Source organism: Dama dama, chromosome 12 (assembly GCF_033118175.1).
Source record: "Dama dama isolate Ldn47 chromosome 12, ASM3311817v1, whole genome shotgun sequence".
Lineage (NCBI taxonomy): Eukaryota > Metazoa > Chordata > Mammalia > Artiodactyla > Cervidae > Dama > Dama dama.
The window spans coordinates 16,976,645-17,003,454 of record NC_083692.1 but is presented as its reverse complement, the minus strand read 5'-3'; the positions used below and the strand labels follow the sequence as shown (position 1 = coordinate 17,003,454).

The 26,810-nt window shown below is 43.7% G+C and overlaps 2 protein-coding genes across 5 annotated transcripts in view; one reads left to right on the top strand and one right to left on the bottom strand.

Annotated features, from left to right (window-relative positions):
- Positions 1-280: 280 nt before the first annotated feature.
- Positions 281-12,140, bottom strand: LOC133065996 (ergosterol biosynthetic protein 28 homolog). 2 transcript variants are annotated; one of them, XM_061156583.1, is made up of 5 exons: positions 12,012-12,140; positions 9,260-9,423; positions 6,794-6,884; positions 3,775-3,893; positions 281-3,648 (listed from the first exon to the last, which is right to left on the bottom strand). In XM_061156583.1, exons 2-5 carry the CDS (start codon positions 9,390-9,392, stop codon positions 3,569-3,571), a joined length of 423 nt encoding a protein of 140 aa, XP_061012566.1. In that variant the 5' UTR covers positions 9,393-9,423; positions 12,012-12,140; the 3' UTR covers positions 281-3,568. The 2 variants fall into 2 exon arrangements, with proteins under 2 accessions (XP_061012566.1, XP_061012565.1); XM_061156582.1 differs by lacking the exon at positions 12,012-12,140 and adding an exon at positions 11,768-11,808.
- LOC133065994 (ergosterol biosynthetic protein 28 homolog) overlaps positions 12,049-26,810 on the top strand; it is a 33,274-nt gene continuing 18,512 nt past the window's right edge. The window contains exon 1 of one of the 3 annotated variants that reach the window (XM_061156579.1): positions 12,049-12,187. The gene's annotated coding sequence lies outside the window, so the exon portion shown is untranslated. The other 2 variants (XM_061156580.1, XM_061156581.1) reach the window with 2 other exon arrangements.

Genomic DNA, 26,810 nt, shown 5'->3' with positions numbered 1-26,810 from the left:
TGTTTTTAAAATATAATTAGTTATTATGGCCTGTCTTGTCATTTGTTGGGGCAGAGATGGCTTTGGGGTGGGAATGGGAAGGAAGGGTGGGGGCTCCATACCATGAGATATTGTCATCGAGTGGGTTATTATTTTTTACGTTTTTTTATTGGAGGATAATTCCTTTACAGAATTTTGTTTTCTGTCAAACCTCAACATGGATCAGCCATAGGTATACATATATCCCTCCCTTTTGAACCTCCCTCCCATCTCCCGCCCCATCCCACCCCTCTAGGTTGATACAGAGCTGCTATTTGAGTTTCCTGAGCCACACAGCAAATTCCCGTTGGCTATCTATTTTACATACGGTAATGTGAGTTTCCAAGTTACTCTGTCCATACATCTCACTTGCTCCTCCCCTCTCCCCATGTCCGTAAGTCTATTCTCTATGTCTGCTTCTCCACTGCTGCCCTGTAAATAAATTCTTCAGTACCATTTTTCTAGGTTCCATATATGTGCACTAGAATACGGTATTTCTCTTTCTCACTCAATTCACTCTGTATAATAGGTTCTATGTTCATCCACCTCATCAGAACTGACTCAAATGTGTCCCTTTCTATGGCTGAGTAATATTCCACTCTGTATGTGTACCATGACTTCTTTATCCATTCATCTGTTGATGCACATCTAGGCTGCTTCCATGTTCTAGCTATTGTAAATAGTGCTCCAATGAACAATGGGATACATGTGTCTTTTTCAACCCTGACTTCCTCAGGGTATATGCCTAGAAGTGGGATTGCTTGGTCATATGGTAGTTTTATTCCTAGTTTCCTAAAGAATCTCCTTACCGTCTTCCATAGTGGCTGTATCAATTTACATTCCCACCAACAGTGCAAGAAAGTTCCCTTTTCTCCACACCCTGTCCAGCATTTATTGTTTTAGACATTTTAATGATGGCCATTCTGACCAGTGTGAGGTAATATCTCATTGTGGTTTTTATTTGTATTTCTCTAACAATCAGTGAGGTTGTGTATATTTTCATGTGTTTGTTAGACATCTGTATGTCTTCTTTGGAGAAATGTCTGTTTAGGTCTTTTCCCCCCTCGTGGGTTCTTTTTAAGATGAGGCTGCAGAGGTTACACCTGGCCTATTTGGGGACAGCAACTCAGTGCCTAACACGTGACTGGGACTGCTTTCCATATAGCGTCCACTCGAAGACAGTTCACCCGAGTGTGCCTGCTGCCAAGAGCCCACTGTGGTTTCTGGCTGTATCTCCAAGGGTGGTTGCAATGTCTGTTCTACAAGCACAGCAATCATGCAGCAGATTGTCTGGGCCGGAATCCAGTTTTGTTTTCTGCAGTTCTGGATTGTTCCCCTTCCTGTCACTCTTCCCTTCGTAGTGCATTTACCTGATATGAGTTACAAGAATGGGCTGAAGTCATCACTTTCCTGGACATTTCTTCTCTAGCAAGCTGCACTGCATGTGGGACACTCTGGCACTCTATCTGCCAGCAATCCTTAGGCCAACAAACAACACTAGGATTCCACTTTAACTCACCTGGGAAGGGAGCCAAGCCTGGGCTGTTAGAGAAACCTAATAGCCAGAGTATCAGCCAGATACCTGTATCATTTCTTTAGATCCTTTGGGATCTTCCCTTTATTTATCAGGAATCACATTTCTTTGAGGCATGCCTAGAAGATCCATATTGTGTTGTGCTTTCATTCATTCCTTTCTAAGATGGGTTCCCTGCAGACCTCCACTCAAACATTAACTCTCTGTAAGATCACTGCTTTTTTTACTGCCTCCTACAATAGCTGATAAGGGAAAGATAGCTCGTACCACGGAGCTATTTTTCTAGGTGGGGACATGAGGCCTGGAATTGCTGGCTACCATAAAGGAAGCCAGCCTGTGGATGAAGCCAGCACAGGAGGGCAGAGTCAAAAGAACGCCAGAGAAATGGAGCTGAATCCTGGTCAAACCACTCCTGAAGCCCACAATCCTCTTTCCAGTTTCGTCAGCCAACGTCATCGTTATTGCTTCAGCTCGTTTAAGGAAGATTTTGTTCCTTTCACCTAAAGAGCCTTAGCTGATTGAGGATGCCCTTCACAAGCCCCCTGCTCCCTTCCCATCTCCTGCCTTTCACTTCCGAACGTCCCCATCTGCAGTTAGTGAGCTTAGTCCTCCCACAAGACTAAGTGCTGCTCCATCTGCCCTAAACACTGCCTCACGTATTAAGACATACGAGCTCTGTGATTCAACTCAGATCCCACCTCCTCAGAGAGGCTTTTCCCAGTGATCTATGTTGTGCACTCCCTCCCCTTCCGAATCACAATACCTGGTTATCTAGAGTTCTCGTCACTGCCTAGAGTGTTCTTCCAGGTGTGGGCTTGTTGACAGTCTGTTTCTTGACTACAGGGACATTGCCTGGCTCATTCATTTTTCCTTCCCAAGTGTCCGGCATGGAGTAAGTGTTCAATAAACACTCGCTGAAGTAGCGAATGGGTTCTCGCATCTATACACTGTGCGTGAGGGTCCGGCCAGTGTGGAGGTGCCCAGGGCTGTGTCTGGATGGCAGCCATCTGCTCCGGGGCCTTGTCCTTGGGCCCCAGGCTCTCTTCATGCTCATGCAGCTGTGTCTTCCATGTTGTCTGGTTCTGCTTTCTCAAGAACCTGCTTCTTCTTTGCGAAGAGAACAAGATAGGGTTCTGGCTGTTCAGCTGTCTGCTCAGAATTTGGAAGGTGGGGATAGAGATGAGGAAGATTTGACTTCATGAGAAATGAACAAGAGACTAAAGGCAGCCAGGTTTGCCTGGGTCTTGTGCTGTCCTCCTCATTATGGTGTATTCGACCCGCAGAAAGCTGGGATCTTCCTCTGCTAGGCCTCAGAGGAGGGCAGGAGCACTCTGGGCTTAGGGGAGGCCAAAGTATCAGGACTGATCAGAGCAGAAGTTTTCTCTATTTATCACAAATATTATTACACATACAGCTGACTGGAAGCTCTAAAAATAGCCCAGACCCTTCCAATCATGATCCACCTGTAGGCACAAGGAAGGGGCCATGCTCACTGGCCGGGGAGCCCTTCTTAGAAGAACTGCTTATCCCATGGATGGTTCAGGATCATGGGTATGGCAGCAGAGAGAAACCCAATCTGGATGGACAATCCCTCATAGCAGCCCTTGGTGGCAATGCTCTGGGCAAAGTAGCAGCTTGAAGTTTAATAGTTTGCATCTTCCAACCATACAAGTCAAGTCGACAGTTAAAAATAAAAGGAAGAAAGGAGAAGGCTGGAAAAGCAGTGCTGGAAGAGGCTGTGGGTGGGGGAAGGATAAACAGTGGACTTCAGATATACGGGCAGTTCCTTAATTTGGATGGACCTACATCATTCTAAAATGTTTCTTCACATACATTTAAATGGCACTGACTTTCTATATGCATGTTATCGCTTAGAAATGTTAAATTAAAGAAAAAAAAACCCTAAATGTGAAAGGCTAGAAGTGGATGATGGAGCAGAAGTGAAACTGAAGAGCATAGAGAAGGAAGAGGTGAGCAAAGGCGGGAGGTGACAACTTGGACATGGTGATGTTGACCTCAGTTTCTCTTCTTCTGTCTGGATCCTGGTTCTGCTTCTAGGTGCCGGAGCCCCACTAGCATGCCCAGGATCGAGATACCTTAAATACAGACAGACAGGATTAGTGGCTGACATAAGCACCGTGCTTCCTTATATTGCTTGTATAAGGCTTGTCCTTAGTGTTGGGACGGCTCCTGTGGGAGTTCCAGGGTCACTCAATGCTTACTTGCCACCGTGAGGATTGCCAGCATGAAAATCGTGGGAGCCACGGTCCCAAAAACAAACATCTCAAAGAGGAAGTGCCCCATGCCAATGAAGAAGGTCCAGAGCGTGATGTAGTAGAGCCTAGAGGAGAGCAGATGAAAATGGGACTTAAGGTAAAGCTTGTTCAGTGCAGAGGAAGTGGTCAGACTTGTAACCCACAAATCAAAACCCAGGACATGACTATGGCTAAAGAAAAAGGAGACTTGGTCCTGCTTGATCACATCAATGTTATTCATGTCTAGGGCAAAACTGAAGCTTTCAACTGCTAAATCAAAAGGAGAATGACCCAGCCATCCAGAGTGGCTTTGCAAGTCTAAGCAAGGTGGTGAAACCAGTAATAGCAAACCAGAGTCTGGGGTATGGCAATCCTAGGTAGTGTAGATGATTTTGGATCAATCACATTTACATATTCTACTTGCTCAAATTGTCTTCACTCTAGCCCAAGCCCGCTTTGCACCTGTCTGGCCAGGGTCTGGTCAGTGCTTATCTGATCGATGCTTCCAAATGAAGGGCATGAATGAGGAATGGGTAGCAAGGGACTTTCTGGGGCTTTTAGATGCTTTTGCAAAATGAGGTGTATCTTAAGATACTTTGCATCTTAACCTAGAAAAATGGTCAGAGGGAGGACAGAGTGACAACCTCACAGGAAGAGAACTTGTTCCTCAGTTTTGACAAGAAGGTGGAGAAGACAGAAGTTATAGGAAGATGGACCACTTTGATAGCTGGTATCTTTCTTCATTATGAAATTTAAAAATTATGAAATATCTCAAAGATACAAAAAATCATACATAATAGAATTTACCCCATACACCAATACCCTACTCCATCAAATCTCATTATCTTGACATTTTTGCTTCAGATACTTTTTTCCTAAGAAATAAAATATTACAGATTTCAGTTAAAACTTCCTGTGGATCCTTTTCCACCCTGATCCCATTCTCCTGCTTCCTTTCTCCCCAGGAGGAACTAACATCTTAAGATTGATTTTTATCATTCCTATGCATATTTTTACACACTTAGCAAACATTTATGTATGGGGTTGATGTCTTTTTTTTTTTTTAAGTGAAAGTAGGTTTCTTTAGAGAAGTACACATTAAATGGGCAGAATGCAGACTGTTTCAGAAAGTAAGAACAGCTGGGACTTGATTTCAAGTTTCTGGTTAGGCAGGGAATATAATCAGAGAGCATATCAGAAGCACATGGACTAAAATCCCAGACTTTAAAAAAAAGGTTGGAAATAGAAATCAGCATTTCTGCCTGTCCTATGTTGGGTGAAAGGGTAATGAATGGGTAAGAGAGGTAAAGATAAGTCTCCGCTGTCTCGGCTCATCCCCAAAGCACAACAAACAAAAGATACACCCCTTCTACTTGTCAGTAATTCTTCATCATGGTAAAGGTTGTTAAAATGATTATGCAATCCTTACACCCTCCCCTCACCCTGAGAGTAAAAACAGATACACAAGTCTCATTTTCTACATGAAGGGACTGAGATGCAGAGAAGGTCTATAATAAACTTGCTGCTTCAAAGCTATTACCAATAGAAATGAGACCAGAGCCTATTTTCCATTTTTCATTCTTGGGCCTCAGAGTGTTTCCACTAAACCATGCTACTTCCAAAAATATATGTCAATGTAGAACAAGTAAACCATAATTTCAGGTTCAAAAAAACGAAACAATAAAAAAGAATAGATCACAGTGCTAACAGCCCTCAAATCCCACTTGTCTTGGTCTTCCTCAGTTTAAATGAATCAAGTCTCTAATATGCAAATCTACAAAATCAACAAAAAAAATCACTGCTTCCCAGGGCTACTAGGAGGAGACTTAACCAATGTCATGTGGAAGCATCTGGTATAATAAGAGGGGCTCAATAAATATCACCATCTCCTCTCTTGTCCAGATGCTGAGAGTCTGGCTAACACAAAAGTATTATAGTATAAAGCTCTTTTGGTGGCCTCACTTGGGGACCTGAGCAGTTTCCACCTTGATTGCGGTGATGATTGGTGTTGGGAAGAAAGCTCGAGCCCCTTCCAGTGGCCGGTTCAGATTACAACACTATCTAGTCTGTATGAGGACTTCCCAGGTGGCAAAGAGGTAAAGAACCTGCCTGCCAATGCTGGAACTCAAGAGATGCAGGTTTGATCCATCCCTGAGTCAGGAAGATCCCCTGGAGTAGGAAATGGCAAACTGTTCCAGTTTTCTTGCCTGGAAAATACCATGGACAGAGGAGCCTGGTGGCTATAGTCCATGGGGTCGCAAAGAGTTGGACTTGAGAGTGCACCCACACATGCACGCAGTCTGTGTGAGTCCTCCGAAGAGGCAGAATACAGAGGAGTGCTCAGTTCTCTGTGACCCTCACCTCATGACTCTGTGTAAACACACAGCTGTTTACTGGTGGGCTCATGATGTCATGGATGATTATTTCTGTTCATCCCTGCCTCTCAAGGAGGAATGTGAGAATAAGGTATGTCATGGCCTCTCTAAAAAGAGCAAGCACACTACCTCTTTAGTAGAAGAAAGACTGACTCGTTAGGAAAGAAGTAGAGGGATATGATGCAGGCCACTGGATCACAACATAACCAGTTTGCTATGTCCGTTTCAAAGATTTTTAAGCTTTAAAGACCTTCAGGCCTGTGATGTTTTCTATCCCTGGAAGGAATGGTACCTAGTAATCTTTTATCTTCACATCCTAGGTTACTGTATCAAATCATAGGCCATACAATGGAATCATAGTCCATCATAATAGTGCTTCTTGACTCTGGGCATTTATAAGAATCAACTGAAGAAATTTTATCAAATTACTAAGACCTGGATATCAGAACAGTTATATCGTACCCTCTGGAGGTGGACCCAGGAGCCCCCTAGTATTTTCTAAAGCCTTGCCTTTTGATTTTAATGATAAGTCTCCGAGAGAGGACCACAATGGCTCTGCTTAGCACCCATTGCCAACACAGGGAGAATGTGCTGTTCCCTCCCTTACATACGTTCTGTTGTGAATGTCGATGGCACAGAGGCCACGAACCACTGATGAGAGCAGCGTCCAGACTCCAAAGGTCCGAGCTTGGAGGCCATTCACTGTGCAGCAGAAACAAGCAGGAGTGTTGAGAAGGGCGGGTCAGGGTTCCCTCCAAACTCCTCCAACTTCACTGGAGGAGTCAGAGAGCTGAGCCTGCGATCCCCTTGGCTGGGCAAAGTACAGTCTCTGAGGCTGCACGTGGGAACTAGAAGGAGTGGAAAGACTTCCAGAAGGAGAGTTGGTTCAGACTCTCTTCAAATGCCTACAGATGGGGGGGGGGGGCGAGTTCCAAGAGTAAAAACCCAATAAACAGCCCACTTCGGGAGTAACTCTTGGGCTAGTAGTTTATGGGTCTGCCTGGAATCTGCTCTGGTGTTGGTGAAGCCCAGTGAGTCTGAATCAGGATAAGTGTGGGGGAACACTGTAGAGAGCGGTCTGTCAATACAAGATGCCAGGAGGTCAGCAGACTTTCAGTGAGGCTGATGCAAGAGAGAACACAGAAATACTGAGCCCTGTCTAGAGAGCCACATCTGGTCTTTAAGAGACCCAGGTCCCTGGATCTCCTGAATTCAGATCTATATTATGTGAATGAAGGCCTAACTAGTCTGGATTTCTGTGTGTGTGGGAAGGGAATAAGCACCGGTGTTAGCTGGGGCCACTCTGTTCTTGCTAGCTTCATTCTGGCACTACTGTGTTAAATTTCCTGTCCAGAATGTTTAAATCATATTCCATCATAACAGTGCTTCTTGACCCTGGGCATTTACTAGATTCAACTGACAAAATTTTATAAAATTACCAAGACCTGGATACCAGATCAGTTAAATCATATACTCTAGAGGTGGGCCCAGGACGCCCCTGGTATTTTCGAAAGCCTTGCCTTGTTGATTTTAATGTACTGGTATTGATTTACGGTGAAAAGCAAGGATACTTCCTTTGCTGGTCTCCTGAGCAAGAGAACTCTTAAGGGACAAGACTCACAACCAAAATGTCTTTCAGGATTTTCCTTTAAGGATTTTTCAGCCTTTGGAAAATCAGACAGCAACACCAAATGCACAACCCCACAGATCTTTAGATGGTAGTCATTTTGAGAAAAAATCCCATGTCCCAAACTAATATCTAGTGGTTAATCCTGGAGAGCTAAATTCTTTTTTTTTTTTTTTACATTCTTTATAATGCATTTTGAAAGTGCTTCTGATGAAACAACAGGAAATTTCTCTATTCTAATTCTATACATCTCTTTATGAGTGTGAACTAAAAATGGAATATCTCAGTAATACTAACGAGAGTAGGCATCAGGTAAAATTCTTCCACTGGATGCTCCAGGGTCCTGCTATCACCAGCAAAGTACCAGGAGGTCATGAGGGACCTATTTCCAGGCTATGTGTGCATGCAGCCCTGCGCAGGCTCACACACAGTTTTGCTCATCTATATCCCCTTCGACAAATCACATAACCTCTGGGCCTTTCTCTCTCAATTTTAAATTCAAAGGTTAGGCCAGAACCTCTAAAAGCCTGTGAATCTATACAGAGTTCCTGGACCTCTGGAGGACAGCACCGGAGGGTGAAAAGTGGAACTGTTCCACCCACTTTTCCAGGTTCTCTAAGCCTACTGTGCTTGAGCTTTGTTCAAAGTGAGCCTTAGCCTGCTTACTTTCATTTTATACCCAGATGTTGCAGAAATGTCAGCTAGGTCAGAGCCTGAATCTGGGTTACCTATAAATGTGACATACAATTGTCACTACTATGAAAGGGTGCTGCAGCTCAAGCCACCCCACATATCAGGGCAAGGAAGCACACGCTGAAATGTGCAACCACTCTCTACAGAGAGACTTAGGACACTGGGGGAAGCCATCAGGGGCCTGCGGAAGTTCTCTTTTCGAAACCAACCTGGAGGGATTTTGGATATCTTTTCAGGGTCTGTGTCATGGTTTGAGAAGACCTTGGCTTAGTAATTCTCCATATGCAATGTAGGGTATAAACGATATGCACCATGACCTGATTTCTGAAAGAAGCTAACAGGAAAACCTTCTTCATGGTTTCCTATCAGGCAGCAGAGTCATCAAGGAACTCTGTTTCCTCAAGTGTCCTTGTAATGGTATTTGTACAGACCAGCTGCCGAGGGCAGTGTAAAATGAAGGGAAAGGTATTCAGAGAAGCTTGCAGGCAAAAAGACCAACTGTTATCCACCACGTCTGTTACTCTAGTGGCTTAGGATCACTAGTTTAGGCAGCATCAGAATCACCCTGGAAGTTTCTGAAAAGAACTTCCTGTGACCCATCCAGGGGGTGAAAGATTCACTAATTAGGTCTGGAGAGGGAAATAGCCACCCGTGCTTTGTTTGGTTTTAGTTTTTCGCAGTTATTGTGATGTACAGCCAGGTCTGGGACCACCACTTAGGCCACTCCCACAAAGGATGCAGATTTTTGCTTTCTTACCCAGGTCTGGCTTGCTGGTATAGATCTTTTCATAGAGAAAGGTGTGGTCTCGGAAGCTCTGCAGCGAGTGACCCACAGCTATGACCGACGTCATCACCAGCCAGCTTCGTAACACGTTCAGGAATCGGCTCATGGCTCCCCTCCAACCTGAGAGGGCTTTTTGCCTTGGAAACAAAAGCAAAGGACAGGAGACAACAGATGGTTAATGTGCTTCAACCGTAAGCTCTGTAGTTAACCTGTGTCCCACTCATGAGGGCTGTACTAATCTTATTTCATCAGTCATTTCATAAACTCTTCTCCCAAATACCTGAGGCTCATCTACCCCCATGCACCCTTCATAGAGCTGGCACTTTGCCTTTGAATATCTATGTTAACTCAAAGTGTGCTGACAAGAGTTAAAAAAAAAAAAAAGGCTAAATAATGCAGTGGGTGGAAATGACAAACCTTGCAGAAAAAATGAAAAGAAAGGGAACAGAACAGAGGGAGGTGTCCAAACATCACTATAAAGAAATAAAATGGACTTTAATGTAAGATTTATAGAAATTGGTCTCAATATTTCATCATACTCATAGTGGTGAGTCAATACTATAGTGTACAAATAGTAGCACCATTCTTATTTTCGTCTAAGGAATTTCTCCAAAATATTAGCCTAAATCAGAACTCTCTTCTCTTGGCTGAAATCAGTCCCCTGGGGTCTTTACTTCTAACCTGGTGCTTCATGTCATTCTTTTGTAATGCAAGTACCTCAAAGGTAATTATAAATCTACTAACAGATACAGCCTTGCTACTGGTGATCGATCCTTCCAAGCACAGAGAAGTCTTGCATGTCTGAGTGGCATCTATGGTCTGAGGGCAATATTTACATGCTTTAAGTTTTCTCTACTTTGGCTCTCAGTGATTCCATATTCCATAAATTAGGAAAACAATATAAAAGTTAAAAATAAAAAAATTGTGGTGACTTGAGAAATAGTGAGAAAATTAGAGAAGGAAACAGCTATTTTGATGTTGGGTTGTGGACGAAATTATAATTATTGATTATTTGTATACACCATGTGCTGTGCAAACACCTACCATATATTATCTCATTGAATCCTTAAACAAGGTCGGGAGACACTATTAATATTTCCACTTACAGATGAGGGCTGCAATAGAGATGTTAAGTGACATGCTTGAGGTTACACAGTCAATAGGTGAAAGAGCTGAGATACAAAGCATGGTCTGTTGGTCTCTAAGATGGTCTCACTGAGCATATTTTGATGAAGTTTCCATTTTTGAGAGAGGCAAGGAAACCATAGCCACCTGTCTTCAAGTGGTATAGGAAATACCATCAGGCTATGTACTTTTTATTTAAAAAACAGAACAAAATGTTAGATCAACCCTTGCTGAGCACTGATTCAAATTATCTTGGTTTAAATGAAAACCATGTAGATAAAAATCTAATCATGGAGTTGCTTCTTCCCATCTTTGTTATGTGACCCATGGTTTATCTACTGTCTGGTTAATTTCTTTGGCCTGAAGTGGCACTAAATTACCATGCTTCCTTTGTCACTTTGACAGTAGGCCTTTTGTTAGGGTCCTAAATTACTCAGCTGAAACAAATGATAAAGTCAGTAATGTCTCAAGACAGTGTGACACACCGAAAAACAAAGAAAGTTCCAGAGGTAGAAGGGTCAGTGGATGAACGTCTCAGTACAAATGGGTCACACAAGTGGACTTTGTCAAAGTCCAGAGAGAATGAAGCTCTAATGGAATCACAAGCAGCTACAGCATGGGCCAAGATACACACACTGGCCTCCCCTCACCATCCTCCTTGTTATCTCACCCTCCCTCAGTAGGAGACTTCAGCTCTCAGAGTCAGAAAAGCCACATGGATGGCCACCCTCTTTGACAGAACTTATGCCCGTTTCACAGACCCTCTCAGAAACTCCAGAAGATAGCTGATGAAGGCAGAGCCGGAGCACTCTTCCAGACTCCTCTGCCAGCCCCTCAGCACGGCTTCCTTAATGCTCTTGGGGGCCTCTGAGAGAATCCAACACGTGTTCCCAAATTTTGCCCTGCCCCAGGCCAGGAAAGGTGTGGTGTTTAGTAGAGTCGGGAGTAAGTGGTTCCTTTCCTGGCCTCACTATTCAGTAGCTGTGTGACCGTGGGCAAGTAATTCACACTTTACAGCTTAGGTTTCCTTACCTGCAAAATGAAGACTAAAATGACCTATTCCGAGGGTTATTATAAGAATTACTTTAGAAAGCAAAGGTACCTCTCATTGTGCCAGGCTCCGAGTGGCCACTCATTCGTTCATCGATTCACTCGTTCTGTACCTACCAAGCTTTCTTCGTTCTCCCAGCTCCCTCTCCGCTTGGTCTCTGAAATCTCTTTTCTCCCTACAATGTTGCCTCCCGAATATCTTCCTTCTATCCCATCTGCATTGTTTCAGGCTGTGCGGATCCTCTCCATTAGAAGCCACACAGATACCTACCCCCCCCCCCCCCCCCCCCACCACATACACCCTACCTGGCGAGAGTACTCCCAGCACAGAAGCAAAGAGACTGCCCCAGCACAGCTCCAGACCTGAGTCTACCTGAGCCCTTGTCCCCGCCCCCACTCTCAGCCCGGCTCCAGGATTGGTTTGTTGCCATCAGTCCTCGTTCTGATTGGCTGTTCCGGTTCTGGGGGACGCCATGGGTCTCGGACCCCTTTATCGCTAATCAGCTGCCCAAGCCTCAACCCCAGCACTCGGCCCTTGCAGTGAACACACCTGTTGAGCGCAGAAGAACAACTCCGGCTTCGGAGACAATCTTTTGGGGACGGCGGGGAAAAGAGCGGATAAAAGAATTCAAGACTTCTTTGAAGACCGGCCGGTGAAGGAGGAGGGTGGTAGGCGCAGAGCGCTGACCCCGCCTGCCCGCCCCGAGCGATGGGAAGATGAAACAGGTAAAGGCTTGCGCCCGCGCCCTCCTCCCCGGAGAGAGGGGCGCCCCCGAGTCCCGGCGGGCGCTGGCCGCTGCACTTCCCTCTCCTTGTCTGGAAACAGTCGTTGGCGTCCGGGCGCGCTGGGCTGAATCGCAGCGGCTTCGGCTCTCCGCGTCCTTTCCATGGGAAGCTTCTGAGGATCTTCCTGGGCTGGGGTGAGCCATGGGTGGATCTGAGAGCCTGATCCCTTTAGGGAGGGGACACTCCTCGGGCTAGTGCCCTCTATCTTCCGATCGCCCTGTCTCTTCCTGCCCAACTTGCAGCCTAGGACAGGTTGGCATTCCTTCGTCGCTTGGAGGTTTAGTTTGTTTTTTTATTAATTTAAGGGACTTCCCAAGATTTTGGGAAATTCTGAGAAATCCTGTTGGGGATACTCAGAAGAAAACCTTGAGATTGTTCCATACTGCCCATTTCGCTGAACATTGTAGGGATCTTTGTCGGAACTGCCTTTCCTCGTCCCCTATTTACGTTATCACATGTGTTAATGCATAAAAAATTAAGGTTTGGAAAGTTTGAATGCTCATCTTTGAGTAACAGGATTTATGGTCATTCAAACGTTTTCTTATCTATTATTTCCAGTCCATCCTCAAACACAATGAAATGTACCTTTTCTTTATTAAAGTATTTTAATTAGAAATAGGCTAGTTTTAATGTTGATTTGATATTCGGATCATAGTTTGTGATTTTCAACAAGGGAGAATAATTTTTTAGAGCGTTTGGAGGGAAGATTCCCCTCCTCCCTCCCACCCCCCCCCCCCCCCCAGCTATTTATACCCTTGATTCAGCAGAATAAGACCATGGCATCTGGGCCATCACTTCATGGCAAATAGATGGGGAAACAATGGAAACAGTGAGAGACTTTATTTTGGGGGGCTCCAAAATCACTGTAGATGGTGACTGCAGCCAAGAAATTAAAAGACGCTTGCTCCTTGGATGAAAAGCTATGACCAACCTAGACAGCATATTAAAAAGCAAAGACATTACTTTACAAACAAAGGTCTGCCTAGCCAAAGCTATGGTTTTTCCAGTAGTCATGTATGGATGTGAGATTTGGACCATAAAGAAGGTTGAGTGTCAAAGAATTGATGCTTTAGAATTGTGGTGCTGCAGAAGACTCTTTTGAGAGTCCCTCAGACTACAACAAATCAGTCAATCCTAAGGGAAATCAACTCTGAATATTAATTGGAAGGACTGATGCTGACACTGAGGCTCCAATACTTTGGATGCCTGGTAGAAAGAGCCGATTGATAGAAAAAGACCCTGAAGTTGGGAAAGATTGAATGCAAAAGAGAAGTGGATGGCAGAGGGTAAGATGGTTGAATAGCATGACCAACTTAGTGACTCAAAAACATGAATCTGAGCAAACTCAAGGAGACAGTGAAGGACAGGGGAGCCTGGTGTGTTATAGTCCAAGGGGTAGCAAGGAGTTGGACATGACTTAGCGACTAAACAACAAACATCAAGAATAGAAAAACAATAGCAAAAATAAACAAAATAAAAAGTTAACTCTTTAAAATGATTCTCAAAGCTGACAAAATTTTAGTTCAGTTTCAGTTCAGTTGCTCAGTCGTGTCCGACTCTTTGCGCCACCATGGACTGCAGCACATCAGGCCTCCCTGTCCATCATCAACTCCTGGAGTTTACTCTAACTCATGTCCATTGAGTCGGTGATGCCATCCAACCATCTCATCCTCTGTCATCCCCTTCTCCTCCCGCCTTCCATCTTTCCCAGCATCAGGGTCTTTTCAAATGAGTTAGTTCTTCACCAGCTAACTAAATGAGTTAGTTCTTCAGTCAGGTGGCCAAAGTATTGCAGTTTCAGCTTCAGTATCAGTCCTTCCAATGCATATTCAGGACTGATTTCCTTTATGATGAACAGGTTGGAACTCCTTGCTGTCCAAGGGACTCTTAAGAGTCTTTTCCTACACTGCAGTTCAAAAGCATCAATTCTTCATCCCTCAGCTTTCTTTATTATCCAACTCTCACATCCATACCTGACTACTGGAAAAACCATAGCTTTGACTAGACAAACCTTTGTTGACAAAGTAATGTCTCTGCTTTTTAATATGCTGTCTAGGTTTGCCATAACTTTTCTTTCAAGGAGCAAGCATCTTTTAATTTCATGGCTGCAGTCACCATCTGCAGTGATTTTGGAGCCTAGAAAAATAAAGTCTGTCACTGTTTCCATTGTTCCCCATCTATTTGCCATGAAGTCATGGGACCAGATGCCATGATCTTAGTTTTCTGAATGTTGAGTTTTAAGCCAACTTTTTCACCCTCTTTCACTTTCATCAAGAGGATCTTTAGTTCTTTTTTACTTTCTCCCATAAGGGTGGTGTCATCCCCATATCTGAGGTTATTGATATTTCTCCCGGCAATCTTGATTCCAGCTTGTGCTTCATCCAGCCCAGCATTTCTTATGATATACTCTGCATATAAGTTAAATAAACAGGGTGACAATATATAGCCTTGATGTACTCCTTTCCTGATTTGGAACCAGTCTGTTGTTCCATGTCCAGATCTAACTGTTGCTTCCTGGGCTGCATACAGATTTCTCAAGAGGCAGGTCAGGTGGTCTGGTATTCCCATCTACTGAAGAATTTTCCACAGTTTATTGTGATCCACACAGTCAAAGGCTTTTGTGTAGTCAATAAAGCAGAAGTAGATGTTTTTCTGGAACTCTCTTGCTTTTTCGATGATCCAGCAGATGTTGGCAATTTGATCTCTGGTTCCTCTGCCTTTTCTAAATCCAGCTGAACATCTGGAAGTATTTTGAGCATTACTTTACAAGCGTGTGGATGAGTGCAGCTGTGCAATAGCTTGAGCATTCTTTGGCATTCCCTTTCTTTGGGACTGGAATGATGTGGCCACTGCTGTGTTTTCCAAATTTGCGGGCATATTGAGTGCAGCACTTTCACAGCATCATCTTTTAGGATTTGAAATAGCTCAGCTGGAATTCTTGCCTTGAGAGCCCCATAAATAGTATGAACAGTATTAAAAAGCACCACCTTAAATACCTGTAAAATGGGGCAAATTATTCCTATGATCCCTTTCAACTTTTTTTTTCTTCACTATATTTCTAAGTTAGAGGATAGAGGAAAAAATAGGCAGGTTAAACTATCAAGCTTTAGAAAGAAACTTTAGAAGCTAAAGTTCCTTGTCAATCCACCTTTAGCTGCAAACTGGCACCACTGTGCCTTAGCACCTACAAATGATGCATTACTATAAAAGGTAAAAATGTTTGACAAGAGTCAGGAACACAATAAGCACACACAGCTGACAAGAGCCAAGGCCTGAATCATACTATCTGTAGAAAGCCACATCCTGACAGAGAATCTTTTCAGAGAACCTCTGAAAAGAGAAAACAGGTAGTAGATGAATCGTTAATTCTGTAAGGTCGACCTAAAAACACTTATGGCAGGCCCTGCATTGTCACTAAAAGCATGTTCCCACCAGTTGGCAGTAAAGGGAAAAGAATCAAAATGATTCAGTTCAGTTCAGTTCAGTTGCTCAGTCATGTCCGACTCTGCGACCCCATGAACTGCAGCACACCAGGCCTCCCTGTCCATCACCAACTCCCAGGGTCCACCCAAACCCATATCCATTGGTTCGGTGATGCCATCCCACCATCTCATCCTCTGTCATCCCCTTTTCTTCCTGCCCTTAATCTTTCCCAGCATCAGGGTCTTTTCAAATGAGTCAGCTCTTCGCAACAGGTGGTCAAAGTATTGGAGTTTCAGCTTCAACATCAGTCCCTGCAATGAACTCCCAGGACTGATCTCCTTTAGGATGGACTGGTTGGATCTCCTTGCAGTCCAAGGGACTCTCAAGAGTCTCCAACACCACAGTTCAAAAGCATCAATTCTTTGGCGTTCAGCTTTCTTTATAGTCCAACTCTCACATCCATACATGACCATTGGAAAAACAATGGCCTTGACTAGACGGACCTTTGTTGACAAAGTAATGTCTCTGCTTTTTAATATGCTGTCTAGGTTGGTCATAACTTTCCTTTCAAGGAATAAGCGTCTTTTAATTTCATGGCTGCAGTCACCATCTGCAGTGATTTTGGAGCCCAGAAAAATTAAGTCAGCCACTGTTTCCATTGTTTCCCCATCTATTTGCCATGACGTGATGGGACCAGATGGCATGACCTTAGTTTTCTGAATGTTGAGCTTTAAGCCAACTTTTTCACTCTCCTCTTTCACTTTCATCAAGAGGCTCTTTAGTTCCTCTTCACTTTCTGACATAAGGGTGATGTCATCTGCATATCTGAGGTTATTGATATTTCTCCTGGCAGTCTTGATTCCAGCTTGTGCTTCTTCCAGCCCAACATTTCTCATGATGTACTCTGCATATAAGTTAAATAAACAGGGTGACAATATACAGCCTTGACGTACTCCTTTTCCTATTTGGAACCAGTCTGCTGTTCCATGTCCAGTTCTAACTGTTGCTTCCTGACCTCCATACAGGTTTCTCAAGAGGCAGGTCAGGTGGTCTGGTATTCCCATCTCTTTCAGAATTTTCCACAGTTTATTGTGATCCACACAGTCAAAGGCTTTGGCATAGTCAGTAAAGCAGAAACAGATGTTTTTCTGGAACTCTCTTGCTTTTTCGATAATCCAGCAGATGTTGGCAATTTGATCTCTGGTTCCTCTGCCTTTTCTAAAACCAGCTGGAACATCTGGAAGTTCATGGTTCACATATTGCTGAAGCCTGGCTTGGAGAATTTTGAGCATTACTGTGCTAGCATGTGAGATGAGTGCAATTGTGTGGTAGTCTGAGCATTCTTTGGCATTGCCTTTCTTAGGGACTGGAATGAAAACTGACCTTTTCCAGTCCTGTGGCCACTGCTAATCAAAATGATTAGGAAAATGAAAATTGGGACTTTAAACATGTCCAGAAACCAGGACATGTTAAGAAATTACACTTTTACAGACATGAAAGAACAAAAAACTTGGATTAGTAACCAAAGTAGACTAGTTTTATGGTTTACTTTATTGAAAGCCTAAGAACATTTTGGTTTTTAAACAGTTATTTCATGAGAAACAGATACTATTCACTCTTTGGATCCAGCCTACATAACTCAAAGCCTCTAAGCCTCGTTCATCCCAATGTCTGTGCTGGAAATGCCTTCCCCACTTTCTCTGTTAATAATCCCTCTCTCTATAGCCCAGCTCATCTCACCACCTCCCTGGAGCCTTCCCCAGCTCCTGCAGCCCATAGAGATGTATTTCTCCGAACTGTAGCACTTGCTGTATAATCATTTGTTGATGATCTTTTTAACGGATATAAAGGCAGCTTTTACAATCAGAATTAAATACTTTTTAAGGACTAAAGAACCTATATACCAAATGAACATTTCCACATCTATTTGTATAAATCTGTAATTTGGGATCCCCAAGGAAAATATAGAAAAATAGCCCCTTTACATTTACTATTGCAAAGAATGTCATGCAAAACAAGGATGCCTGGACAGTTTCTAGCTCTAATGTCCAGGATTGCAAACTATGAATACTTTAATATAGCCTGGGGATCTGAGCAGATCTAGCAGATGTGCATGGAGAGATATCTTGGGATCAAGTCAACATCCTAGAGGATTTAAGACCTTCGAACTTCCAAAACTTTAGAAATATAAGCCTGTTCCTCCAAGTGTGAACAAGATTGACTTTAAGATTCCTAAAGTATAAAACAAGTGTTTCATAGACATGAGCTGATGGAACATTAACAATCAAAACTCAACAGTAGGAGTTTAAAAGTAAGAGGAGCAAACGTCCATCAACATGAACTGAGGTGGAGGTGGGGTGGAATTACACCTGTATTTTCACTAACTTCTACTAGAAATTTAGCACTTCTCAATTATGAATATAGGCAACAAGCCATAGTAGTATTAGCATTACCTGTGCTTTGACTCCATCTGAAATGACAGGTTTTTTGTACCATATGACAGTTGTTCCAGACATCTCAAAATAACATTGATATTTATCACTACTTCTAAGTTATGGCAGTTACTAAAATTGCTAATAGATCACCTGTGATTACAGTCTTCTCATCTGGTGTGATGAGAAAGGACTACAATTTGGCAAGCCTTTAACCTCAAGCAATCATTCAGTTACCAAATGGTGAAGGCTCACAGTGGTGGTCCAGGTATCTATAATGTTCCTGGTATTCTCCACTTACAAGTATTAATGAGAGACCACCCAAGAACAGGGAGCTTATGCAAACTAAGCAAAAATAGTCTTCATGTTGCTGTCTTTAGGAAATAAAATTGAAGTTTTACCTTCTAAATGAATGATCTTGCTATTTTATACATTAGTAAATTCCAGATGTATTCATTTATTAAGTTAGTCATTCGGGCAGCAAGTATGTATAGAGTACTTACTAAAATAAAATTAGTTTGAATCATCTAAAATAAAATGAAATCATGTTGAGTCATCTAAAATCCTCAATATTTTGACCATCTTTGACTTACCAAAATAGAAATTTCTTATAGTTCAATCTAATGCTTGTGAGCCCAACCCCTAAGTGAAGTGAAGTCGCTCAGTCGTGTCCGACTCTTTGCGACCCCGTGGGCTGTAGCCCACCAGGCTCCTCCATCCATGGGATTCTCCAGGCAAGAATACTGGAGTGGGTTGCCATTTCCTTCCCCAGGGGATCTTCCCAACCACTAATAAAAGAGATGGTCATAAAGTAAAAGAAGATTTTGAATCAGAAAGATGGATGCCTGCACAAGTTAACAATGTGGTGAAATGGCTAAGAGGCAGCACAGAGAAAAAGTCACAAAAAGGCAAAGTTCCCAGAGGAAATTATCCATTTAATTATCCTGAATGAGAATGACCCAAATACATTAATAATAACAAATATGTATTATTTTCTATGACATAATGTGATGAAAAGCCTCTCCCCAAACCTTTACTAATGCTTCAATAATTTTTTCTAATTAAATAATATAATCTTCTACTGTATTATAAGAAATATACTTTAAAATCAATATTAAGTCCAGCAAGAATAATGCCCTAACATTTGTATAGCACTTTGTCATTTAAAGGTAATTTTATACACATTATTCTATTATATTCAGCCTGGGAGATACTATCCCCACTTTTCAGATGACATAGCACATGAATCCTAGTGGACTTACAGAAAACTTTAAAAACTAATCTTATCGTTAAGCCAGATTCTCTCTTTGCTCTCTGTGTCATGTAATAATATTAAAGGAGGCCAAACATCTAAGAGCTTCAAAATCCTGGAACCTAGGTCCAAATCTCAATCTATCACTTAATCTCCATGCGACCCTAAGGAAGTTCTTTGATATCTGTGGGGCTGAGCTTAGTTAATTGGGAATAATAACATCTTCAGATGTTATTGTTAAATGGGATACAGCAGTCAAAGCCCTTACCATCACCCATAACAGCTACACTTAGCACTATCTTCATTTATATTATTGTGAGAATCCAGCAATTAAGAAACTTGACTCTTATCTAAAAGAGCTTGAGAAAGCCATGTGTCTCAATAGACAGCACAGGCCTCAGAATTCTAATGGCCTGTCCCACACTTACTCAAATAACTTATTATTATCATCACTCTATCATCCTAAAGGCTTTGGAGAAAATAACCAATGTCACAGTGTTGGGAGACCTACTTTTCTTCCATATCTAAAAAATTAAAAAACTCCTATGTTAGGAGCTCTGATCAAGAGTTGACTAAGAGCTACTACCTGTACCATCTAGGGCCGATGTTCACTCATGAGGCCAGAAACAGAGCCTTATCTCATTTCAGATAGCTGATGGTCACCCCTAAAAAAGATCCCAAATTAGACCATGTATGGAGGCTAAAACCAGAGTCAGATAACACCAAAGGAAGGATATTGGTAAAAGAGGATAGGAGTAAAATAAAAGAGAACTATCTTCCAACCTGAAGGCAAAGGATCAAAAGCAGGCTTGCTATTCCTTACTCTTGGCTTACCACCTCCTCACTCTCTAAGGATGATGCTGTTTCCTCCAGGTCCCAAGCCATCATGACTGGCATTTCCTTTAGAGTTTGTGATGCAGTCAGCAGACGGGGGCCTCAGAGACCTTTCCTTGCACATTCACTGGATCAAACAATTTGGGTGGCACAGATTCCTGCAAGAGAGACAAAGGATCTGAAATGTAACACAGCTGTCTTTTTGTTCATCATTGCTGGTGATCTTCTATGTAATGAAAATGGATATTTACCTAAATACTGTCCAACCTCTCGAGGCTTAGCTTTTTTCACAGTGCCTCACATATGACACAAAGATCAAGATTTTATTTTTCAAACATATTGTCTGTCCTCTGTGTATTTGAAGAGTGGCTATTAAGTTTCTCGTGTTTCTTTTACATATTAAATCTAACATGCACCAAAAGGACAGGCTTACTTAACTTTGAGGACAATGTGAGATAGGTGGTTGATTGCATAAAATATAGGTTCCTTGCTAGCGAAAACTGACATGAGTTAAGAAAAACACAAGTTTTAAGATCCTAGCAAATATCTCTTTAGACTTTATGACAAGCACAGGTAAAATAAGATCATGATTCCACTGAAATAAATTCCAGCAAAAAATGAATATATTCTGCTGAATCAAGGCTATAAATAGTTGGGTGGGGTGGTGGGGGGAGACTGTCCATCCAAACACTCTCAAAAGTTATTCTCCCTTACTGAAAATCATAAACTATGATCCAAATATCAAATAGACATTAAAATTAGCCTATTTCTAATTAAAATAATAAAGAAAAGGTACATTCCATTGTGTGTTTGAGGATGGAATAGAAATAACAGATAAGAAAATATTTGAATGACCATAAATCCTATTACTCAAAGATGAGCATTCAATCTTTCCAAACCTTATTTTTCTATGCATTAATATATCTGATAACGTAAATAGGGGGCGAGGAAAGGCAATTCCCACAAGGATCCCTACACAAGTTCAGCGAAATGGGCAGTAGGGTACAATCTCAAGGTTTTCTTCCGAGTATCCCCAACAGGATTTCTCAGAATTTCCCAAAATGTTGGGAAGTCCCTTAAATTAATAAAAAACAAACTAAACCTCCAAGCGACAAAGGGATGCCAACCTGTCTAGGCTGCAAGCTGGGCAGGAAGAAACAGGGCGATCGGAAGATTGAGGGCACTCGCCCGAGGAGTGTCCCCTCCCTAAAGGGATCAGGCTCTCAGATCCACCCATGGCTCACCCCAGCCCAGGAAGGTCCTCAGAAGCTTCCCATGGAAAGGATGCAGAGAGCCGCAGCTGCTGCGATTCAGCCCACAGCACCCGGAAGCCATCGGCTGTTCCTGGACAAGGAAAGGGAGGTACAGCTGCTGGCGCCGCCCAGACTCAGGGGCGCCCCTCTCCAGGGAGGAGAGCGTGGGTCCAGACCTTTACTTGTTTCATCTTTCCACCGCTCGGGTGGGCAGGTGGGGACAGTGTTCTGCACCTACCTCCTCCCTCCTTCCCTAGCAGGGCTCCACAGAAGTCTTGACTTCTTTTTCCCTGCTCTTTCCCCCTCCATCCCAAAAAGATTGACTCCGAACCGGGAGTTGTTCTGCTGCGCTCAACAAGAGGGTTCGCTGCAAGGGCGGTGTCCTGGGGGTGAGGCTTCAGTCAGTTCAGTCGCTCAGTCATGTCCGACTCTTTGCAACCCCATGGACTGCAGCATGCCAGGCTTTCTGTCCATCGCCAGCTCCTGGAGATTACTCTAACTCATGTCCATCCAGTCAGTGAAGTCATCCAACTGTCCAGGGAGTTTGTAACTTCCTCGGTCCTGTCTCATTGCAACAAAAATTTGAAGTGATGGGCAGACCAGCATTACAGCCCTTGGATGGACCAGTGTCACAGCTCCGTGTTACAGCTGTTTATTCAGAAAGTAAAGGAATATATGTCCTCGAGGCATGAAGGTATGCCAACCCAAAAGACACGAAGAGAAGAGAGGCCCCTGGCCCAATTTGGCTCCTCTTCTTACATGTTTTTTCTCCTCCCTCTGAGCCTGCCCTATGTAAATTGGGCTAGCCAGGAGTGCTGTTTGTTTTACCTGAGGTCCTCACTCTGGTCCTTGGACCTTCCTTTGTTTTATTTTGGCAGGCTTTTCCCTTCCTTGACTTTTAGCCACCACCATTCTGGACTCCTTTTTCCTATTCTAACTCCTTAACATTCCCCCCTCAAGAGATGGGCGGCCCAGTTCCTTGGGAATAGGGGCGTGAGGACTTTTTGGCTACTTCCTGCTGAACTGGGATGGCGAGGGGCATTGGGCCTCGCCATCTTGCTAGTCTCAGGCCTCAGAGTCCTTACAGTGGTGTCCATCTAAGGGTGAGTGATATTTCCTGTGGTTGGCGGTAGTTTTATATATCTTTGTTGAACTGGCACTGCATGTTGTAGCATGTTTGACCTGGGCAGAGACAAAATGGGTTAGACAATTGATAATACATGGAGCAGTCATAAGCAGCATTAATATAGTGATGACAGGGAATAGTAGGGGCATTACCCAACTCCAAATTTCCCATCGCCAGGAGGATCCCCCAAAGAGAGATTATAGCCACTCCAAGAACTCCCCAGCTCATTCTTTGAGGTCCTGTAGGATCTATAATTTTTTCTTGAGGACTAACAACAGGTCTCATTCAAGATGGCTCAAGTCCCTCCTTGTTTAGGGATCAGGAGGTCTATCTCCTGTCTATTTTGGGATACAACACCTTCCCAGCTGTGTTGGCTCTTTAGAGCTATCCAGAGAAATCTTATCCCCAGAAACTTAATTTTGGGGGTGTTCATTAGAATGGCACTCATTTGTAGTTCTGAATAGGTATCCGAGATCTCCCAGGGGCTCACAGGTGTACTGAGTGTCCTCTTCTGTTTTCTTCCGTGGCTTGACTTGTGAGTAGTGAATCCAGGTGTCATGTCCTAGTACCTTGACTGCTGTGGGGGTAGAAAGTATTACAGGGTAGGGGCTCTTCCATGTGGGCTGGAGTTGAGCTTTTGCGGACCCATCCTTCCAGGCTTTAATTAGGACTTGAGTCCCTAATTAAAGTCCCTTTAATTAGGACTTGAGTCACCCATATAGTGGTGACGCTTTAGAATATTTTGGGTCCTGGTTGACACCCCACAAGCGTATATCCTTGTGGATATTGCCCAATGGCCATGGTATAAACCAGAGGGTCTGAGCCTCTGGATCTAGGAAGAGGTCATTGACATAAACAAGAGGCCTCAATATAGCACCTAATAAGGACTAAGAACAACCTATTCCTTAGGGGCAATATAGGTGTGGAGGAGAGCTATTGGTAAAGCCTCCTTCCATCCCAGGGAGGTCTTCTGGGTTAGCTTTTTTATCACTGATTTTAAGAATTGGTTGGCTCTTTCTACTTTTCCTGAAGACTGAGGCCTCCAGGCACAATGGAGATACTAAGTAATGCCCAATGCTTTAGAGACCTTTGGGTGACCTTAGAAGTAAATGATGTCCCACTGTCACTTTGTAATGACCTGGGCAGACCAAATCTCAGAATTATTTCATGGAGCAGTTTTTTTTTTTTTTTTTTTTTTAACCACCTCCTCAACCTTCTCAGTCTGTGTGGGAAAGCCTTCAATCTAGTCTGTGAATGTATCTATCATGACTAATAGGTATTTATACCCTTGAGAAACTGACATCTGGGTGAAGTCCCTCTGCAAGACCTCTTCTGGGTAGGTGCCACATCCTTGGAAGGGCTGGGCCAGCTGGGGTCTTCGAGCTCCTTGGGGGTTGTTTTTTAATTGGCAAGTGGGACAACAGGAAACCAACCACTTGCCTTATAGTTGTTTGGAGGCCTGTTCCTCTGAAGGACCTTTCTAGTAATCTTTGGAGGACCTTCTCCCCTAAATGAGTGGCAGCATGTAAGGAGTTAACCAACTTCCAGGCAGAAAAAGGAGTCACTCCTTTGGAAACATCCCATATGATCTTCTTGAAAGTCCTCATTCTTAGCTTTAAGAGTCTCCCTTCAATATATGAAGAAGTTTCTGGCAAATTAGTCTGTGGAACTAAGGTGGCAACCCCTATTAGGTCATTGTTCTATAATGTTGCTCTCTTAGCTGCCTGATCAGCTGCTTGGTTCCCTCGTGCCACTTCAGTGCTCCCTTTTTGGGGTCCTTTACAGTGGGAGACTGAAACCTTAGCGGGCAGATGAACTGCCTCTAAGAGCCTAAGGAATTGATCACCATATTTGATTGGGGACGCTTAGGTGGCCAGTGGCCCCTTTCTTTCCAAATAGCAGCATGAGCATGTAGCACCAGAAAGGCATACTTGGAGTCAGTGTAAATGGCTACTCTTTTTCCTTTTCGCAGCTCTAAAGCTCAAGTCAGGTCTATGAGCTCAGCAAATTTGGCTGAAGTACCTGGTGGCAAAGTTTAGCCTCTATGGGCTCAAAATTGGAGACTATTGCACATCCGGCTCTTCTTTTTCCATCCAAGACAAAGCTGCCTCCATCAGTGTACCAGATTTTCTCAGGATTGGTCAGAGGATCTTCTGAAAATCCCTCTGGGGGTTTTGTCCAGTGGTCCAAGGTTTCTAGGCAAGAGTGAAAGAGGAGAGAGCCCTCGGGGGTAGGCAGGAGGGTGGCAGGGTTAGGAACCTCACAAGGGGATATAGTCAGGCCTGAATTTTCCATCAGCACTTGATATCTGAGGATTCTTTGATCAGACATCCATAAATGGCCTCTCCCATTCAGGAGTTGTTTCACTTGGTGGCTGGTAAAAAATAGTTTGCCCCCAAGAGAGAGTTCTAAAGCATCTTCTATCAGGATTGCAATAGCTGCAAGATTTCAAAGGCAGGGAAAGATCTCTTCCCAATAAGGGAGGAGGACACTCAGGAACCACCAGAAACTGGGAAAATATTTGTCCGTCCCAGCAACAAAGAAGTGCTTGGGTCAATCTTTTAGTAATTGTTTTTCCTGTATCACCCAAAATGGTACAAGTTTGGGAGGTGAAGGCTCTGGAGTAGGACATCAGGACAGAGTAGGTAGCCCCTGTGTCAACCAAGAAATTCTCGGAGCTACCTGCCACATCCAGTTGCAACCTTGGCTCCAGCCCCATGATTGACAGGCTGGAGCAGGCCACTTCAGTCCTGTTGAACCATCGTGAGGGAAGGCTTGGCACTTGACGTTGAGGCTCTTGGGTCCTGAGGGCAGAGTGCCACCCATTCTCCCAATTGATGGCATTTGTAGCAAGCCATTTTAGGAGACTTCTCATGGTTTAGACAATCTTTGGCCCAATGCCACGCCTGTCTACAGATTAAGCATTTGCCTCGTGCCTTGTCCTTCATGGACTCGGGGTTTGCCATAGGGCTTCCCTGGAAGGCAGTCAGCATCAGGCATGCCTTGTCTCTTTCCTTTTCTCCCTTTCCTGAGCCTTGGCCTCCCTCTCCTGTTCTCCGTTATAAAAGGTGTTGGTGGCTATCTGGGCCATCTCATCTAAAGAGGCAGTAGGGTCCTGCTGCTATAGCTGTCGTAACTTTATCCTGATGTCTGATGCACGTTGGGGCAGGAATTTGTCCTTTAAAATCACCTGTCCCTTGTAGGAGTCTAAGTCCAGGTTGGTAAACTTCTGGAGGGCCTCTTTAGCCTTCTTAGAAAGGCAGTGGGGTTCTTGTTGGGCTCCTGAGTTATTGCTGAGACTCGGGCACAGCTGATTACTTTTTGCTGGGCTGCTTTCAGTCCTGCCTTCACACAGGTCAGAAAATGATCCCTTTTCCAGATGTGCTCAGGGTCATTATAATTCCAACTAGGATCTGAGGAGGGAACCACAGTTTCCCCTACTGGGTATTTATTGCTTGCCCTGTGAAGCCCCATAGCATACCTTTGGGCTTCCTTTAAGACCCTAGTATGTTCAGGGTCAGATAAAATTTGACTAAATATGACTACGATGTCCTTCCATGTCAAATCAAAGGCCAAGGTAATGTGTTGGAATGTATCTATATATTTGCCTGGGTCATCTGTATAGCTTCCCAGGTCTTGTTTGATCCATCTTAGTTCTAAGAGGTTCTTAGTCTTATGGACCCAGGTTGGTACAAATTCTCCTCCAGTTTTGACTAAGGGACATACTCGAGTTGCCTTTTGTGGAGGGGGTGCTCCTGGATATGGAGGCATGTTTGGATACAAGGAAGGAGCACCAGGCAACTCGGGAGCCATGGGAGGTGAGCCTTCACCGAGGGGTTCCTTTTCTTGGTAGTCTGTGCCTAGCACATTTGCCTAGTAGTGAAGGAAGGAACAGACAGAACAGGCTCCATTTTGAAAGCAGGACTCCGTCTTAGGCCAGACTGTGAACATTGGCTACACGCATGGTCACCCTCCCAATGGACTCTGAGCTTTGTGCCCTGTGTCTATGGAAACGGCATACCAATGGAAAACCAGACCCCCCAGATGAAAGAGCCTCAGGACTTGTACCTACCTAGACTCTCCGTCACCTAAAAGAATATGCTAATTATCTCTGTAACAGAACTGAGTCGTAAATTCTATTATGCTTATTGGGGTATGAACACAGGCCTATTGATAAATGTCCACTGTTTAACCACCTAGGCTTATGGCACACGAATCAATGGTTAACTTTGATCGTATCTCT

Excerpts from the sequence above, each read along its gene's own strand:
- LOC133065996 (XM_061156583.1), bottom strand. The coding sequence starts at position 9,392 with ATGAGCCGATTCCTGAACGTGTTACGAAGCTGGCTGGTGATGACGTCG. Across the intron at positions 6,885-9,259 it reads TACCAGCAAGCCAGACCTGG|TGAATGGCCTCCAAGCTCGG; the intron begins GTAAGAAAGCAA and ends TCTGCTGCACAG. Across the intron at positions 3,894-6,793 it reads ATCGACATTCACAACAGAAC|GCTCTACTACATCACGCTCT; the intron begins GTATGTAAGGGA and ends GCTCTCCTCTAG.